Source organism: Rhinoderma darwinii, chromosome 12 (assembly GCF_050947455.1).
Source record: "Rhinoderma darwinii isolate aRhiDar2 chromosome 12, aRhiDar2.hap1, whole genome shotgun sequence".
Taxonomy (NCBI): Eukaryota; Metazoa; Chordata; class Amphibia; order Anura; family Rhinodermatidae; genus Rhinoderma; species Rhinoderma darwinii.
Genome location: NC_134698.1, coordinates 67,681,511 through 67,697,132, shown reverse-complemented (window position 1 = coordinate 67,697,132; position 15,622 = coordinate 67,681,511). Strand labels below are relative to the sequence as shown.

Below are 15,622 nucleotides of genomic sequence, written 5' to 3'. Positions count from 1 at the left end.
CCAACTTTATCGACAAAACACACGCAAACAGTCCTCCTGTGAATGAGCAGAGCACGACATAGTTACAGCTACGTCACCACAGAGCGAGACCGCCCACATCCGACTGGCCCTAGTTACCCCGGTAACGTAGGCGGGCGCTTTCTCCAAATTTGACCAATCAAGGTAAGACTGGGTGGAGCCATTGAGCAGGAGCACGGGTGTACTGAGCCTGCGCGGTGTCCAATATGTCTACCTCTACTATGCACATGGGAGTATAGGGACTATTGACGGCTTTCGTGATTCTGTCCATTGAGAGGTGAGTGTATGGGCAGTGGCAGTGTTACACTCTATGCGATGTGTATATATAAAGTGGATGAAATAAGTGCTATATGTGACTTTGAACTACTGCAGCTGTCAGTGCCTGCTGGGGGCTGTAGTTCCTTGTTGTCTGTATAGCCCAGATAGGAGAGGCTGCTGTGTTCAGTGTTTTCATAAGACACTAACCAATGTTTTGTTTAATTTTTGCACAGCTTGAAAACCAAGTCCACGTTTTACATGAATATCAATGATACGTTCGTTTTGGTATACAGGTCTTATGCAGATCTATGTGTCTCCATAGTGACAGACCGCAAACAAACCCTGTGTAGTCTGATCCTGCAGTCGTACTCCGTTTTCTCTGTCCTCTGTGTTTAAATGTATGTTACCAAGAAGTAGGTGGTAGATAGAAGTGAGTGTGGCTGCAGGGTCAGACTACGCAGAGTTTCTTTGTAGTCGGTAAGGAGGACATTGAATGGAGCGGTGGTTGAGCACGTATGCTGTTGCTGTTGCTGCTGCTGTTGCTGTTGCTGCTCCATTTAAAGTCCATGGGATTGATGGAAACAGCTGAGTACACCGCTCATATGACTCCCACATCGTGGCAGGCACAAATGCCACTCTGCTCTGAGTGACGGTTCTCAGGAGACCGCTAGAATGGTTATTTGGAGGGGAGGGGCTTGCAGCGTGTGGTGCAGGTGCGCTAGCACATCAAGGGCCCGCCTAAGACCCCCTGCACGCGGCTGTAATTTTGATCCGTATTTGCAGATTAAAGTTCGGACCTATTAATTTCTATTGCCCACGGACTCCTACCTGTATATTTATTGGCAGGTGTCCGGGCCCTAGAAAAACTCTGCAAAAAAAAAAAAATAGAACGTCCTATTTTTTTTGATTTTACAGACCGTGCTCCCATACTTTATAACGGGATCAAGGTGCGCGAATGCGGGTGACGGGCTGCAGGTGGCCTCAGTGGCACTTGCGACGCCGGGCGAATTAATAAATTTGCAAGTTGCGTGACCGAGGCAAAAGGTATATTTATAACCCCCCCCCCCCTTCCTATATGGCTGTCAGCAGTTTTGAGGCCTTAATAAAAAGGGTTTTCCAGTTAGCAGAAGTTGATGACTTATCCTCAGTATAGACGGTCGTTATCTGTTCGGCACCCCCGCCGATCTGCGGTTTTGAAGGGGCCGTGGTGCTCATATGAGCGCTGCTTCCTGTTTATTCCTACAAATAGAGAAGGGAGGGGGAGAAGAAGGGCAAGAAGCATAGAGATCAACTGATCTCTTGGATTGATTAATAGAAATTAAATATTAAAATGACCGGCTTAGAGAGGTATATTATGCCTGACAGGGATGGGGTGAGCGGTCCCTCATTCAAGTACACCCAATAGAATGGAAAAACCCATACAACCTATGTCTGGTAGGATGGCCATTCATGCACACATTTACAGATCATCTTTTTATATTATTCGTTGTAATTTTTTTATTTAAAACAAATAAATAAATTTATACTCTGGCCAAAATGTCATGTGATTAGAGCTTCACTGACATTAGTCAGTAGCTGTTACTTCATTTGTCCACTAGGTTGTGCTATAACTCCAAGTGATATACCATATGTAACGCTCTCCGCAGGATTCCCCATTCATAATCCAGCAATGCTTTATTACATGTGTATGGAGTTGAATATGCTACTTGTATTCAGGGCATTAAGGGATTTGCCATATTGAAATGGTTTTGCCAATTGGACAGCCCCTGTGCATATTGATAAAGTAGAGAGGGGTCCCCCCTTTATTAGCCAGAGCGAAGAGCCGCTGCAAATGGACTAGCGGAATCAACGTGACCCCGTATTACGCAAGTAAAAACTACATTTAGGCCTCATGCACACGACCGTAAGGAATTTTACTGTCCGCAAATACGGATTTGAAGGCTATGGATACACATCTGTAGCCGTGCCGCAATTGCGGAAAAGAATAGGACATGTTCTATAATTTGCGGATCGTTTCTACGGCCCGGATACAGATCCTTAAATATACAGAAACGTGTCCATGGCCAATAGAAATGAATGGGTCCATAATTTCATCCCAAATTAACGGATAAAAATGACGGTGGTGCGCATGGGGCCTTTCCCTTACCGTGGCCACCCGCAGCTTCTCATGGCGCTGATGGCTGGGGTATTCGGCATCCTGACCCGCAAGCAGGGTTGTAGGAAGTATAGGGTTTTTCTATTGGTTGCGTTGAAATCCAACATGGCTGATCCTCCTTTCCGCTGTCAGCAGGTCAAGGACAGACGGGACGAAAGTTCTTATTTGTTTCACCTTAGCGTTTTGTTTTCGGACATGCGTTTTGTTAAATAAAATCATTGATGGGTTTGTGGATTCCATTTCTGTACGGTTTATACTGATGCTAATATAGATCACTGCGTCTGTTTCATAGGAAAGAGGTAAAAAAAAAAAGTATAATAATGTCTACGGCTTTGCTCAGAAGATGTGAGGCGAGAGCCAAGGATGCCGTTTGTGATTTGGGGGCCTTTTTAACATTGCCGCCTGTGGCTTGTACCCGCCTCGTGGTCTGTACTCTGCTCCAGGCAACAAACTAAGAAGAAAACTGCTTTGTTCCAGTCAAGATGAGAGAAAATGGTGAATAATCCCAGCTATATCTGCAGTGCTACAAATCTAAAAATGCCAAGTCAGGAACAGTACGAGATGAACGATGTAGCAGAGCTGAATGAGAAGAATATAGGAGTTCATCCTATGAGGGTATGTAAGGGGGTTTTCAACTTTTTTTTTTTTTTTAACTTGCCAAACTACTTTAGTGGACGTCCATGGACTAGGACCCCACCTTTTTCATGCCGTTTTCTTAAAACTTTGGGGGATCATTTTGTAAACATTTTCTGGCATAGAAAAGTTGCAAACATCACAAAAGTTGCAAATATTGGCGACTATTGAGCTGTTTCCGCTGCTCACGACTCTTTTCTAAAAGCGGATGACGCTTGGAGGAAGCGACACATCTGCTATAATTTACGCCATAGCGTAGATTTCGCCCCAAAAATGATTAGCAGTGTAGTCGCTGCAGTGTGTAAATACTCTCTAATATACATTACGGACCCTCGTCGCTCTGATTCTGAGATTTCCATGATTTTTTATTTTTAAACGTATTTCTTTTTTTATAGTGCTAGCGGAGGATCCGGAAGTCTAGCTGCACAGTTTTCCTTTGTAACGACACGACTATTCGTCATGTGCTCTATGTGCTCTATGTGCTCTATGTGCTCTTGCTTGTACATAGAGTACAGCGGGGTCGGTCACATGACGAAGAGTCGTATCGTCCTCAAACAAGGCTGTGCGACTAGACTTCCAGAATGTATATTAGCCATTTTTGGTAAAACCACATGCCAGCGTGAATTTTGCCAGGATTGTGGCCACTACGGAGGAAATGCGATTACTAAAGTTGAACATTTTTGCAAAAGGGTATGAACATTTTTACATCAGGGCAACCCTATGGAATATGAAATTCCCCAGCCTGACCTCACATACTCCCGTTGTAACGACGGAGATCGGGGTAACCAGACCTCGTCCTGCTCCCTGTCTCTGCTTGACATTACTGCGACATTGTCTGCTATGAAGATATCCGGACCTGGAGAAATATCCAGGAGGTCACTGTGGTGTGTCTGAGATAAATAAGAGAAGAATTCCTACGGATATGACAAAATCCCATCTGATTCCTTCACCTTTTATTAGAGATCTCCTATTTCCTGCCTCTCTGATGCTGACCAAATAGATGTGACCGCTCAGTCTATATGAGGCTTCCACGACGTTTCCTGTTCTGTGGCGGAAGAGTTTGGAGGCTGCAGTTTTGATGCTATTAACTTGTTGGCATAACAGTGAAGATACGTTTTTATTTCCTCCTTTGCCAGTAGTGGAATATGATAAAAAAAATATATATATATTTACACTATATACAAGGAGAGAATTGGGAAACATAAATATAAATGGTGTTGTATTCAGCATTTTTAAGGGTATGTTCACACGGGCTATTTTCAGCCGTTTTTCGGACCGTAAACATCCCGAAAAACGACTGAAAAATCGGAAGCAGAACGCCTGCAAACATCTGCCCATTGAGTTCAATGGGAAATACGGCGTTCTGTTCCGAAGGGGTGTTTTTTCTATGCCTAATTTTTAAAAAACAGCGCGTAAAAAGACACCCATGATAAAAGTGCATGTCACTTCTTGAGCTATTTTTGGAGCAGTTTTTCATTGACTCAATAGAAAAACATCTCCAAAAACGACCGTGAAAAACGTGAGTTGTTAAAAAAAACGGCTAAAAATCAGGAGCTGTTTTCCCTTGAAAACCGCTCCGTATTTTCAGACTTTTTTTTTTTTTTATTAAGCGTGTGAGCATACCCTAAGTGATGGCTTCAGTTTTCGGGCCGGTTTCAATGTATTTGTTTAAAGGGATATTCCACCAAAATTTCGGTGAACGATTATTGGGCCAAAAGCTATCTTTGGCGTTCGGCCACCTTTGGACCTCATGGAGCCAGGAGACAGAAGGTCTAGTTATGGCACCCATTTTGGCCAGCCCTGCTCAATAAGGGCTCATACACACGTGCGTTGTTTTCTTCAGTGTCCTATGCGTTTTTTTACGGATACCATACTGAACAACATATTTCTATAGGGCCACGCACACATCCGGTTTTTGTTTTTTTGCAGATCCGTATGTCCGTTCCACATATGGTAGAATAGGTCCTATTCTTGCTCGTATTTGCGGGACGTCTCACCCATTCTAGTTTATGGGTCCACCATAAAAACGGACAGCACACGGAGGCCACTAGGATCCGTGTTTTGGAAACGGTTGTGTGCATAAGCCCTAATACTATGACTACAGTATCACTGCACAGCCCGACATTAATATAGAAGTCATAACACTGAACTCTGACCAGAGTCTTTGGAAATATTCGTACTACTTCACAGCTCAGGAGTACATTACAAGAGTTCTAGCTCTGACAGCCCCCTGCTCACAAAAAAAAGTTTATCAGAATTTAAAGATGACCCGACAGCTCTCCTGACATGTCTAATGTAGTAAATACTTGTATTTCACGTGAACAATTCTGGAGCATCTTTGCTTAAAATTCTGCATTCTGTGATGTTCCTCTCTTATTCTTCCTGGGAATGTATGCATAAAATAAAATAAAAAGTTCTACCATTCCACTTGTCATTGGGGCTTGTCTCCACACTTTCCAATCATGGCTGACCGTGTCAGACTGTGTAAAGACACCCTGTTGACGAGATGTTAATTTATACACACATTTCCAGGGGGAATAACGGAGGAACATCACAATGTAAAGTTCTTTGGAAAAGATTCTCCAGAGTTTTTGTTTCATGGGAAATACAAGCATTTACTAAAACCGGAATAGGAGAAGCGACAGGCGGCAGAGGGCAAATTGTGGATATATATATATATATTACTATACCGTCTGGGTGAAGAAAAATCAAGGTAATTGTATCCGCTGTGTTATTTTATAGAATGTGCATTTTAACCATTTCTAGACTTCATTATCGGAGGTTATTGGATCGTACGGGTTACCGTCTCATTATATTGCATACTACTTAAGAGAGGAATATAGGCTGTGTGGATTTAATCTGCGCACAACACGTGGGATTATCCTTAATCTGACCGGCCGCAGATTTACGAGCCTCAATGTCACAGACACCGCCTGTTATTACATCTGATTTTTCTCTGGCTCTTTAGTCTCTCAAAGTCATCAGAAAACACATGATTGATTTTGCTTTAAAAACCTTCTCGGTTAACCTGGTCCCTGTGTAGTTTTCTGTGCGTGAACCTCGCTCACTACTCCCACAAATGTGACCATTATGACAGATATTTACTGCAGGGCCATTATGTGTCATCGCAGGCGGCGAATAAACGCACTTCCCGTCACCTGCGCTGTGCAGAAAACCTCAACTTGGGTTGTATGGATAAAGAAAGAGCTGAAATGTTATATGTAACGTATACTGTGAGAGTCTATCATTAGATACAGTGTCACCCAGTACTGACCTGACGCTGGCTCCGTGCCCGGCCGTTTTCTAAGGTTGCGTTGCTCAAATTTCACGGCAAAAAGCTCAGCGAATATAATCTGCGCAGGTATTTAAGGGTTATAATCGACATGGAGTGCTACTGTTAACTACGATATCTTTCCAATATATAACTGATAGCCCTGCCAAGTTTTTTTTTCTTCGTTTTATAGATGCGTTAACGAACTGTATTTACAGTACCCTAGTGGGCTTGGCATATGCCATGGGTAGTAAAGTTTAGATGACAGCGCTTTGGACATCCCCAGACGTGGACCCCTCCCTAGAATTGCAATGAAAGTGATTATTAGCTGAACAGTTCCCATGGCGTTAACATCTGATGAGGGGGATCATAGGGGGTGTCTTCCTCACACCGCTGTGGGCAGAAGACTGTGCAGTGCCATGCGGAGCCTTCTCTGGCAGTGCCTCCATGTATTGCCATGGGGTTCTCCATCGGGTGCAGTATGTCGGAAATATTCCTCCCCCCTACAAACAATGCTTCTAGGAGAGCAGCTCTGCCATACAGCATCTGATGGAGCGTGCCACTATTTTTTGGGGGTCAGAATCGAAAAGGAATCCGAGGCATACAAAGATGGGTGCCCTTATACAGCAACATACAAGACTCCGCCATGTCCATGGGGCTTTAAACGAAGGTCCTATTACACAGCACGATACGGGGCGTAAGAACGTGAGCCAATCAACGAGGCAGCTCGCCGATCGGCGCTCTTTTCACAAGGAGCTATGATTGGTTATGTTTAAGGGTTGTCACGATACCAGAATTTGGACTTCGATACTGATGCTTCGTGTAGTATTGCGATACTCTATACCAAAACGATACTTTGCCAGCAATAATATTTAAAAAAATGTTCTTCCATCTTCTGATGTGAGGGACGAGGTGTGACATTCTGAACCTCACATTAATAATTAACCCTATCATGATCCTCCATCATAATTAACAATGTTGGGTTAATCTGTGAGGTACATGATGGGGTTAACTACTATTGATGAGAGGCACGTGGAGGTTTAAAATTCATAATACCACCTACCGCAAATAAGTGAAAAAGCTGATTTTATTTACACCGTACACATCATAAATGATGCTTAAATTTGTTGTGCAGGTTATTATGGTCGCGACAATACCGAATATGTATATTTTAAGAATTGATACTACTTAATGTTTATTATAAAAAAAAGTGTATTTTTCTTTACACTTTTTTTTTAAAATTTTTTTTTTTTTTAATGTACTGGCATATATCTATATATGGATAGTACACAGGCAGTTGTTAGGGTATGCCCTAACAAGCAATATGGTCCGACAGGCCTAGGGTCTTTCAATGGACCCTGGGCTGTCTGCCCATATATGGTATATTCCCTCGATCGTGTCACAGGTATTCCCTATGACGCGATCCACTGGGTACCCCCCCCCTTTCATTTTGCCCTTAAATGCTGCGGTCTTTTTGGATCGCGGCATTCAAGGGAATGCCCGTGGAGATCAAAGTTTTCTCTGATCTCTGCCGTAGGTGCGTGGGTGCAGCTTATGTAATACCGTCATTGCCCCGCTCCTGACAAGTGTGCGGCATGAGGTGATGGGGCCGGCGCTGTACTAATGAGGGGCGGCCGCATCACTTCATGCTGACCGTGCGCACAAACTTGTTATCAGGAGCGGGGCAATGTCTATATTACACCGCCGCAGCCCCGCTCTGACTACATTCATGTGTTACAATACTAAGCTGTGCGGCTGCACAGCTTAGTATCGAAGTACATTAATCAGCATTGTGAGAAACTAGACATGGACCGCACAATCCACAGTATATACGTTGATCTGAGCCGCTAGGCATAATTTTGAAACATGAACATGAGGTTCTTTGTAAACATTTTGATCAAACTGTATAAGCCCACTTGCCACTTCACGGCGACCTCTTTAAAGTGGGTCCTTACTCTAGCGGTTGCAGCACCGCTCCTGCAGAGGGAGCAACCCAGGGGCCCAAAAGCACCCATGCCTTCAGACCGTGCCAAGCCTCCTTGGCTCTGGGCCACGTCCCCCCCACAAGTGCAGCACTACAGCAACAGACACCACCATACAGCACCACAACATGTGAACAGATGGAATGAGCTCACCTTGCCATGCGCCCCCAGTGGCCGACTGAGAGCACAAGCAAGAGCAGGAACACTTATGAGGTCATTCCTGAATTAATGTTTCTAAATTATGCCTAGCGGCTCAGATCAACGTATATACTGTGGATTGTGCGGTCCATGTCTAGTTTCTCACAATGCTGATATTGTATAGTCTATCCTCATTTCTTTTGTTTTACTTGGTACCAGCACTCCACGCATTTGAAAAAATACCCAGCTGATTTTAATTCAGGAATGACCTCATAAGTGTTCCTGCTCTTGCTTGTGCTCTGTCGGCCACTGGGGGCGCATGGCAAGGTGAGCTCATTCCATCTGTTCACATGTTGTGGTGCTGTATGGTGGTGTCTGTTGCTGTAGTGCTGCACTTGTGGGGGGACGTGGCCCAGAGCCAAGGAGGCTTGGCACGGTCTGAAGGCATGGGTGCTTTTGGGCCCCTGGGTTGCTCCCTCTGCAGGAGCGGTGCTGCGGTGGCGGTAGCCGCCATGCGGTGCTGCAACCGCTAGAGTAGGGACCCACTTTAAAGAGGTCGCCGTGAAGTGGCAAGTGGGCTTATACAGTTTGATCAAAATGTTTACAAAGAACCTCATGTTCATGTATCTAAATTATGCCTAGCGGCTCAGATCAACGTATATATTGTGGATTGTGCGGTCCATGTCTAGTTTCTCACAATGTCGAAATACATTAATTAACGGTATTGAACTGTTTGAAGGTGCACGGCATAGTATTGCTATTTCAATGCATTGTGCAACCCTATTATGTATGGGGACAAGCGATCGTAGTAACGATCGCTTGTCCCCATACATAATAGGGTTGCACAATGCATTTCCATCATGTTGGCAGCACATCTCCGTGTTTACACTCTGAGACGTGCTGCCGACAATGATACTTTCTTCTGCATAAACGAGCAGATCAACCAACAAACAAGCCTGTTCGACTGATCGCTGCCCTATTTACACAGGGTAATGATGGGGAATGAGCGTTCATATGGATGCTCATTTGGCCGATAATTTGTCCTTCACTCAACAGGGTTGTTTTCAAGCCCGAAAACACTTTGAAAATACACTAGTAAAACATTTACATGGAGCAATAATTGTACTTTGCGGGGGCCGACGAGATTGTTCCTCCCCTATACAGTTTGCACCATTGCTGGCAGCACGTTCCCTGTTTACACTGGGAGTTGTGCCAACAATGACTATTTTCAATGCCGCATCGGATGTGATTATCCGACAAACAAGCATTTGCCGAGAATCGGGAACGTGCGCTCCATCTCACCCGTCATCGGCCAGTGCAAAAGGCCTTTTTTTTTTTTTTTTTTAATTTTTTACTTTTTCACATTTTTTTTTACTTTTTTTATTTTTTATAGTAATGACCCAATCCCGTACCCCCACTACACAGAAGTATTAAACACGTCCGACTTAGGTCTTATTCACACGGTCCTATTACAGATCCATAATATAGGCCTTGCACCTCCTGGGCTTTTTTTTTCTCATAGCCCTTGCTTCTAGGGGAAAGGCACCATACAGTGTATGCCCACAGGGTCGTATGTTGTGAAGGGGACGGTGAAATCAGCAAATCCAGAATTCCCTTTTCACATTGTAGATCTCTTCAAATATTCAGTATTTTTTTTTTTCCGTTTCTTTGGAAGGTTTACAGACAGCGATTATTACTCTATGATCCTAATTTGACAAATCACATTGATTAAGTTACTAAAGTGATCGCAGGTCTCAAGGGAGCCTCTAATCTAAATGTCTGCACTCCTGGTTAACTCCTTAAAGAGGCTCTGTCACCAGATTTTGCAGCCCCTATCTGCTATTGCAGCAGATCGGCGCTGCAATGTAGATTACAGTAACGTTTTTATTTTTAAAAAACGAGCATTTTTGGCCAAGTTATGACCATTTTCGTATTTATGCAAATGAGGCTTGCAAAAGTACAACTGGGCGTGTTGAAAAGTTAAAGTACAACTGGGCGTGTATTATGTGCGTACATCGGGGCGTGTTTACTACTTTTACTAGCTGGGCGTTGTGTATAGAAGTATCATCCACTTCTCTTCAGAACGCCCAGCTTCTGGCAGTGCAGCACTGTGACGTCACTCACAGGTCCTGCATCGTGTCGGCACCAGAGGCTACACTTGATTCTGCAGCAGCATCAGCATTTGCAGGTAAGTAGCTACATCGACTTACCTGCAAACGCCGATGCTGCTGCAGAATCATCTGTAGCCTCTGGTGCCGACACGATGCAGGACCTGTGAGTGACGTCACAGTGCTGCACTGCCAGAAGCTGGGCGTTGTGAAGAGAAGTGGATGACACTTCTATACACAACGCCCAGCTAGTAAAAGTAGTAAACACGCCCGGTTGTACTTTTGCAAGCCTCATTTGCATAAATACGAAAATGGTCATAACTTGGCCAAAAATGCTCGTTTTTTAAAAATAAAAACGTTACTGTAATCTACATTGCAGCGCCTATCTGCTGCAATAGCAGATAGGGGTTGCAAAATCTGGTGACAGAGCCTCTTTAACCTTTGTTTGCACAGTAGCAGTGGGTTTCCCAGGCATCATATTGGATGTGATTTCGTCTTTATCTTGACATCTGCAACATTTGACAAATAGGTCTGGTTACATATTAACATCTTCTATAATGTAATAGAATAGAATGAATTCAACTGCATCATTATTACACTTCAGATATAATAGAGCAAATGTGTCTGCAGGGCATATCTGGGCTAATGTAATGGGTGCCTGGTCACACAATCTACCTAACCTCTAAGCGTTGGGGCATCTGTGTATGTGCAGATGTCCGCTGGTGATCTAGTCGCTGGTCTTTAGACAACCCATGCACTGCTGGATCATAAGAGGTCCCATGGGAAATGGAACAAATGGTAAAGTAAAATTATAGCCTTTATAGAACCTGTTAGGTGCTGGATTATCAGATGTTCGGATAAAATTCATTAGAGAACCTTCAGGAAGAAAGCCAAAAATAGGACTAAGGCCTTATTCACACAGCAGATTTTGCGTGGTGGGTCCTGACCCAAAATCCGCTGTAGAATTATTCCTCTTGACTTTCAGAGGTTCGGGCAGAATCCGCACGAAGTTCGAGCAGTGCGCTTTTTTTCCCCTGCTAGCTGAAAAAAAACAAACAGCTAGCCACAAAAAGAAGTGTCCAACTCCTATTGAAATTAATGGGAAGCAGAATTTTGCGACGGATTGTGCCACAAAAATTCCGGTGTGCGTGTGTGCTTTTTGTTCCTGGCCTAAAGGGATTTTTAAGAAATAGCCATTGATGGCTATCCTCAAGTCTGGAATAGCAGTAAAGGGACCAAAGGCGTTTCAGCAAGTGCCACGGCTCCTTCGTTCTGCTTACCGGTGGGCATCCTTGGTGTTAAGCTCCATTGATCAGTTTAAGGCTGGGCCATCAATGGATATTCCTGGAAAACTCTCTTTAAAGCAATGGTGTTCAACCCGTGGCTCTGGAGTGGTTGTGAGACTACAGCTTCCCACATGAAGAGCATGCTGTGAGTTGTAGTTTCACAACTGCTGGAGAGCCAAAGGTTGGAGACCATTACTTCAAAGGTGTTGTTCCAAAGATTGACACTGATCACCCACACCTGCTAGGACCACACTGATCACTAGAAGAGGGTCCTGAGCCCACCGTTCCTACACCCTGCACCCGCAGTTAGAAGGATCTCGAATGTAGTAGCGGTCGAGCATGTGCCCTGCCCTTCATTCAATGTCTATGGGGCTAACGCAAACAGCCGAGCGCTGTACTTTGCTGTCTCCGTCTGTTCCATAGACTTTGAATGTAGCAGCAGGTGCATGCTCGACTGCCGCTCCATTCAAATTTCGGAACCCCTTTCTAGTGATCAGCGGGGCCCCCAGCATTCATATACCCTGTCGATGGGGGATAAATGTCTATCTTGGCACAACCCATGCTTTAGGTAAGTGACTGGATAATTGTTCTTTGGTAGGTATGCCCCACACAATCCCACTGTTCCAGCTTGGTAGCCAGGTCCCTTCCAGCACCAATACAGCGGTGTCTTCTGGCTGGAAAGTAGCCACATATAAAATAGTGATCATTTCCTGACTATGCTTTCTTTTTGTTTTTACTAGATCCGGATCATCGAAAAGGAAAAAGCCGGAAGATTGACTTCACCATGGAAGGTTTAGAAGAACGGCTTTCACATCTCAACATAGCAAAGCGTTCAGCTATGAAAGACAGCACGACTTACGTACTTGACGTCGATGTGTCGAAATCATCAGAGGGAGAAAACGGTCAGACAGTGGCAATTTTGTGTTCCGATAAAACAATTCGGTTATATAACAAAGAAACCATGACCTGTCTTCAAGAATATAACGCACGTCCCGCAGTGCTGAGCGGCGTTTGCTTCTCCCACACAAACCACAATCTGGTGTTTTCCGCTTGCAGCGATGCCACTGTAAAACTTTGGGACTCTCGAGTGTCCGGTACAGGAGCCGTACAGGAATATACTGGCTACCCGTCCAATGTCTTCATCAGCTTTGATGTCAGCTGTAATGACCTCGCCGTCTGCGCAGGCACAGAAAAAGTAGATGATGATGATGATGATGCGTTTCTGGTCTTCTGGGATGGAAGATACACTCCGAACACAGAAGCTAAAGAGCCTCTTGGAGCTTATTCAGAGTCTCACAATGATGACATCACTCAAGTTCGATTTCATCCAACCAACCCAAGCGTGGTGGCCACTGGCTCCACTGATGGCCTGGTTAATGTGTTTGACATCAATGAAGGTAACGAAGATGATGCATTAACTACCACCTGCAATTCTGAGTCCTCTGTGAATATTATTGGGTTTGCAGGAAAGGATTATAAGCAGGTGTATTGCTTATCACACACTGAAGGGTTCCTCTGGTGGGACCTTGCCCAAGTGGACACAGAGGAACCGATTACACTTTGTAAAGTAAAAGATATAAGGGAAAACAGTTTCGGATGTAACATTGACTATCTTATTAATGGTTTCTATCATGAAAAAATGAATACTTTGCTGCTTCTCGGAGGGTCTCACGACGGTGACATCAGTCTGTTGAATTGTGATTTAGATAAGGTTACACATATAAAAACCTTGACTGGAGGACACACTGCTACTGTGCGTTCCGCATACTGGTGTATAGGGGATGACACCTTGATAACGGGGGGGGAAGATGCTCAGCTGCTTTTATGGAAACCAAAAGCCGAGAACACATCACCTAAAAAGAGAGACTCCGTGAAAATGGCTTCTACTCTGCAGCAGAGGGTTCGAGTGCACAACAGCAAATCCCCTTTGACGAAGCAAAAATGAGCTGCTAGGATTGCAGGCTGAAATAATCGGCATTCGATGAAAAGGTGAGTGCCAAATTATGATCCGTACTAGAGCAATGTGCATGAGGCTTTATATGGGTGTACCAAGGAACGGAAATATTTCGCCAGAAATAGGAGCAGATACCATCAGAGAGAAGTAAGAAAATATTGTCCAATGGAAAGTCTTCCTACTTGGCCTTGATGGGATCTGTTCCTGTTTTTGGCAAGAAATAAATAATGTTAGATGGAGCAGAAGTAAAGACTCATGCACGTGGCTGTGGTACTGATCCATAATATGGCACCAATCCTGTAAGGCCTAATGCACACGACAGTGTGTGCCGTCCGTGGAAAGGTCGGACGTGTCATATCTTTCCATGGATTGGAGAGTTGGGTCCATATTTACGGACCGTATTCACCTGCTGAAGTGAATGGATCCGTGAAAACTATCGGGTGCTATTCCAATGCTGTGTCACTCGGTCGTGTGCAACTGGCCTAACTATGATTTTTCTATGCAAAGTTTCTAAGGGAAATACGGTGCCTTACGGAGGTACCATACGCTCTCCTATCATTGCTCCTGTCACATGGGGCCCCTATGTGAATAAACCCTTAGGTTATGTGAATGTTTTATTACTAAAAATAAATCCTTTGTCTTCTCTCTAAGGCCTCATGCACACGACCGTGATATATGGACTGCACGTTGGCCGCGTTTCCCGGACCGAACACAGTGCTGGGAGCTGGGCTCCTAGCAAAGTTATGCATGACGCTAGGAGTCACTGCATCCCCGCGGGAATATTGTCCCATACTGAAAACATGTTTCAGTACGGGACCGTATTTCTGCGGGGAGGCAGGGACTCCTAGCGTCATACAGAACTATGATGCTAGGAGCTCAACTCCTTGAACTGTGTTCGGTCCGGGAAATGCGTTCAGGAGATGCCTGCTGTGCCATGACCCCCACGTCTGTATAGAAAATAACCTCTTAGCGCACTTTATGCAGAGGAATAATTTCCTATAGAGATTACCACAGCACATGACCGCAATGAGGCCTAGAAAGAGGATGGTGGGGGGTATTCTGAACGGTGGCAAGCAGGTAAGGGGGTATATACAGTGACATAACTCCACGCTGGAGTTTTAATTTTATATGAAGCTACTGTTTATAAAATCAATATTTTAAGTGATGCCATAATCCTTTTATATGAGATATGTATAACAGATATTTTAATAACCATTTTGTATTAAATCCGTTAACTATTTTTATTGAAGGCGTTCCCTTGGTTTTAATTTGTTTTTGTGTCTATAGACTCTTAGAGTAGTAATATCTAGAAGGTCCATGGCCGGATTCGGGATAATTGAATGTGGCCGGCTGCCCACTTGATATGATAGAAACTTCATATACACACTGAGTAGCAATATATTGAGTAGGTCCCCCTCGTGCCGCCAAAACTGCTCTGAGCAGATCCTTGTAAATCCTGTAAGTTGTGAGGTGCGGCCTCCATGGATGGGACTTGTTTTTCCAGCACATCCCACAGATGCTCGATCGGATTTAGATAAGGGGACTTTGGAGACAAGTCAACACCTTGTACTCTGTCGTGTTCCTACTACCGTGCTTGAACAATTCTTGCAGTGTGGCAAGAGCATTATCCTGCTGAAAGAGGCCTCTGCCATTAGGGAATACAGTTCCCATGAAGGGTTGTACTTGGTCTGTGGCAATGTTTAGGTTGGTGGTACATGTCACATCCACATGAATGCCAGGACCCAAAGTTTCAAAGCAGAACATTGCCTAGAGCATCACGCTGCCTCCGCCGGCTTGTCTTCTTCCCATAATGCATCCT

General features: G+C 44.4%; 1 protein-coding gene across 1 annotated transcript; it reads left to right on the top strand.

Annotated features, from left to right (window-relative positions):
* The first annotated feature begins 202 nt into the window (after positions 1-202).
* WDR89 (WD repeat domain 89) lies at positions 203-15,025 on the top strand. Its single transcript, XM_075844964.1, has 2 exons — positions 203-295; positions 12,590-15,025. Exon 2 carries the CDS (start codon positions 12,634-12,636, stop codon positions 13,792-13,794), a length of 1,161 nt encoding a protein of 386 aa, XP_075701079.1. The 5' UTR covers positions 203-295; positions 12,590-12,633; the 3' UTR covers positions 13,795-15,025.
* The last annotated feature ends 597 nt before the right edge of the window (positions 15,026-15,622 follow it).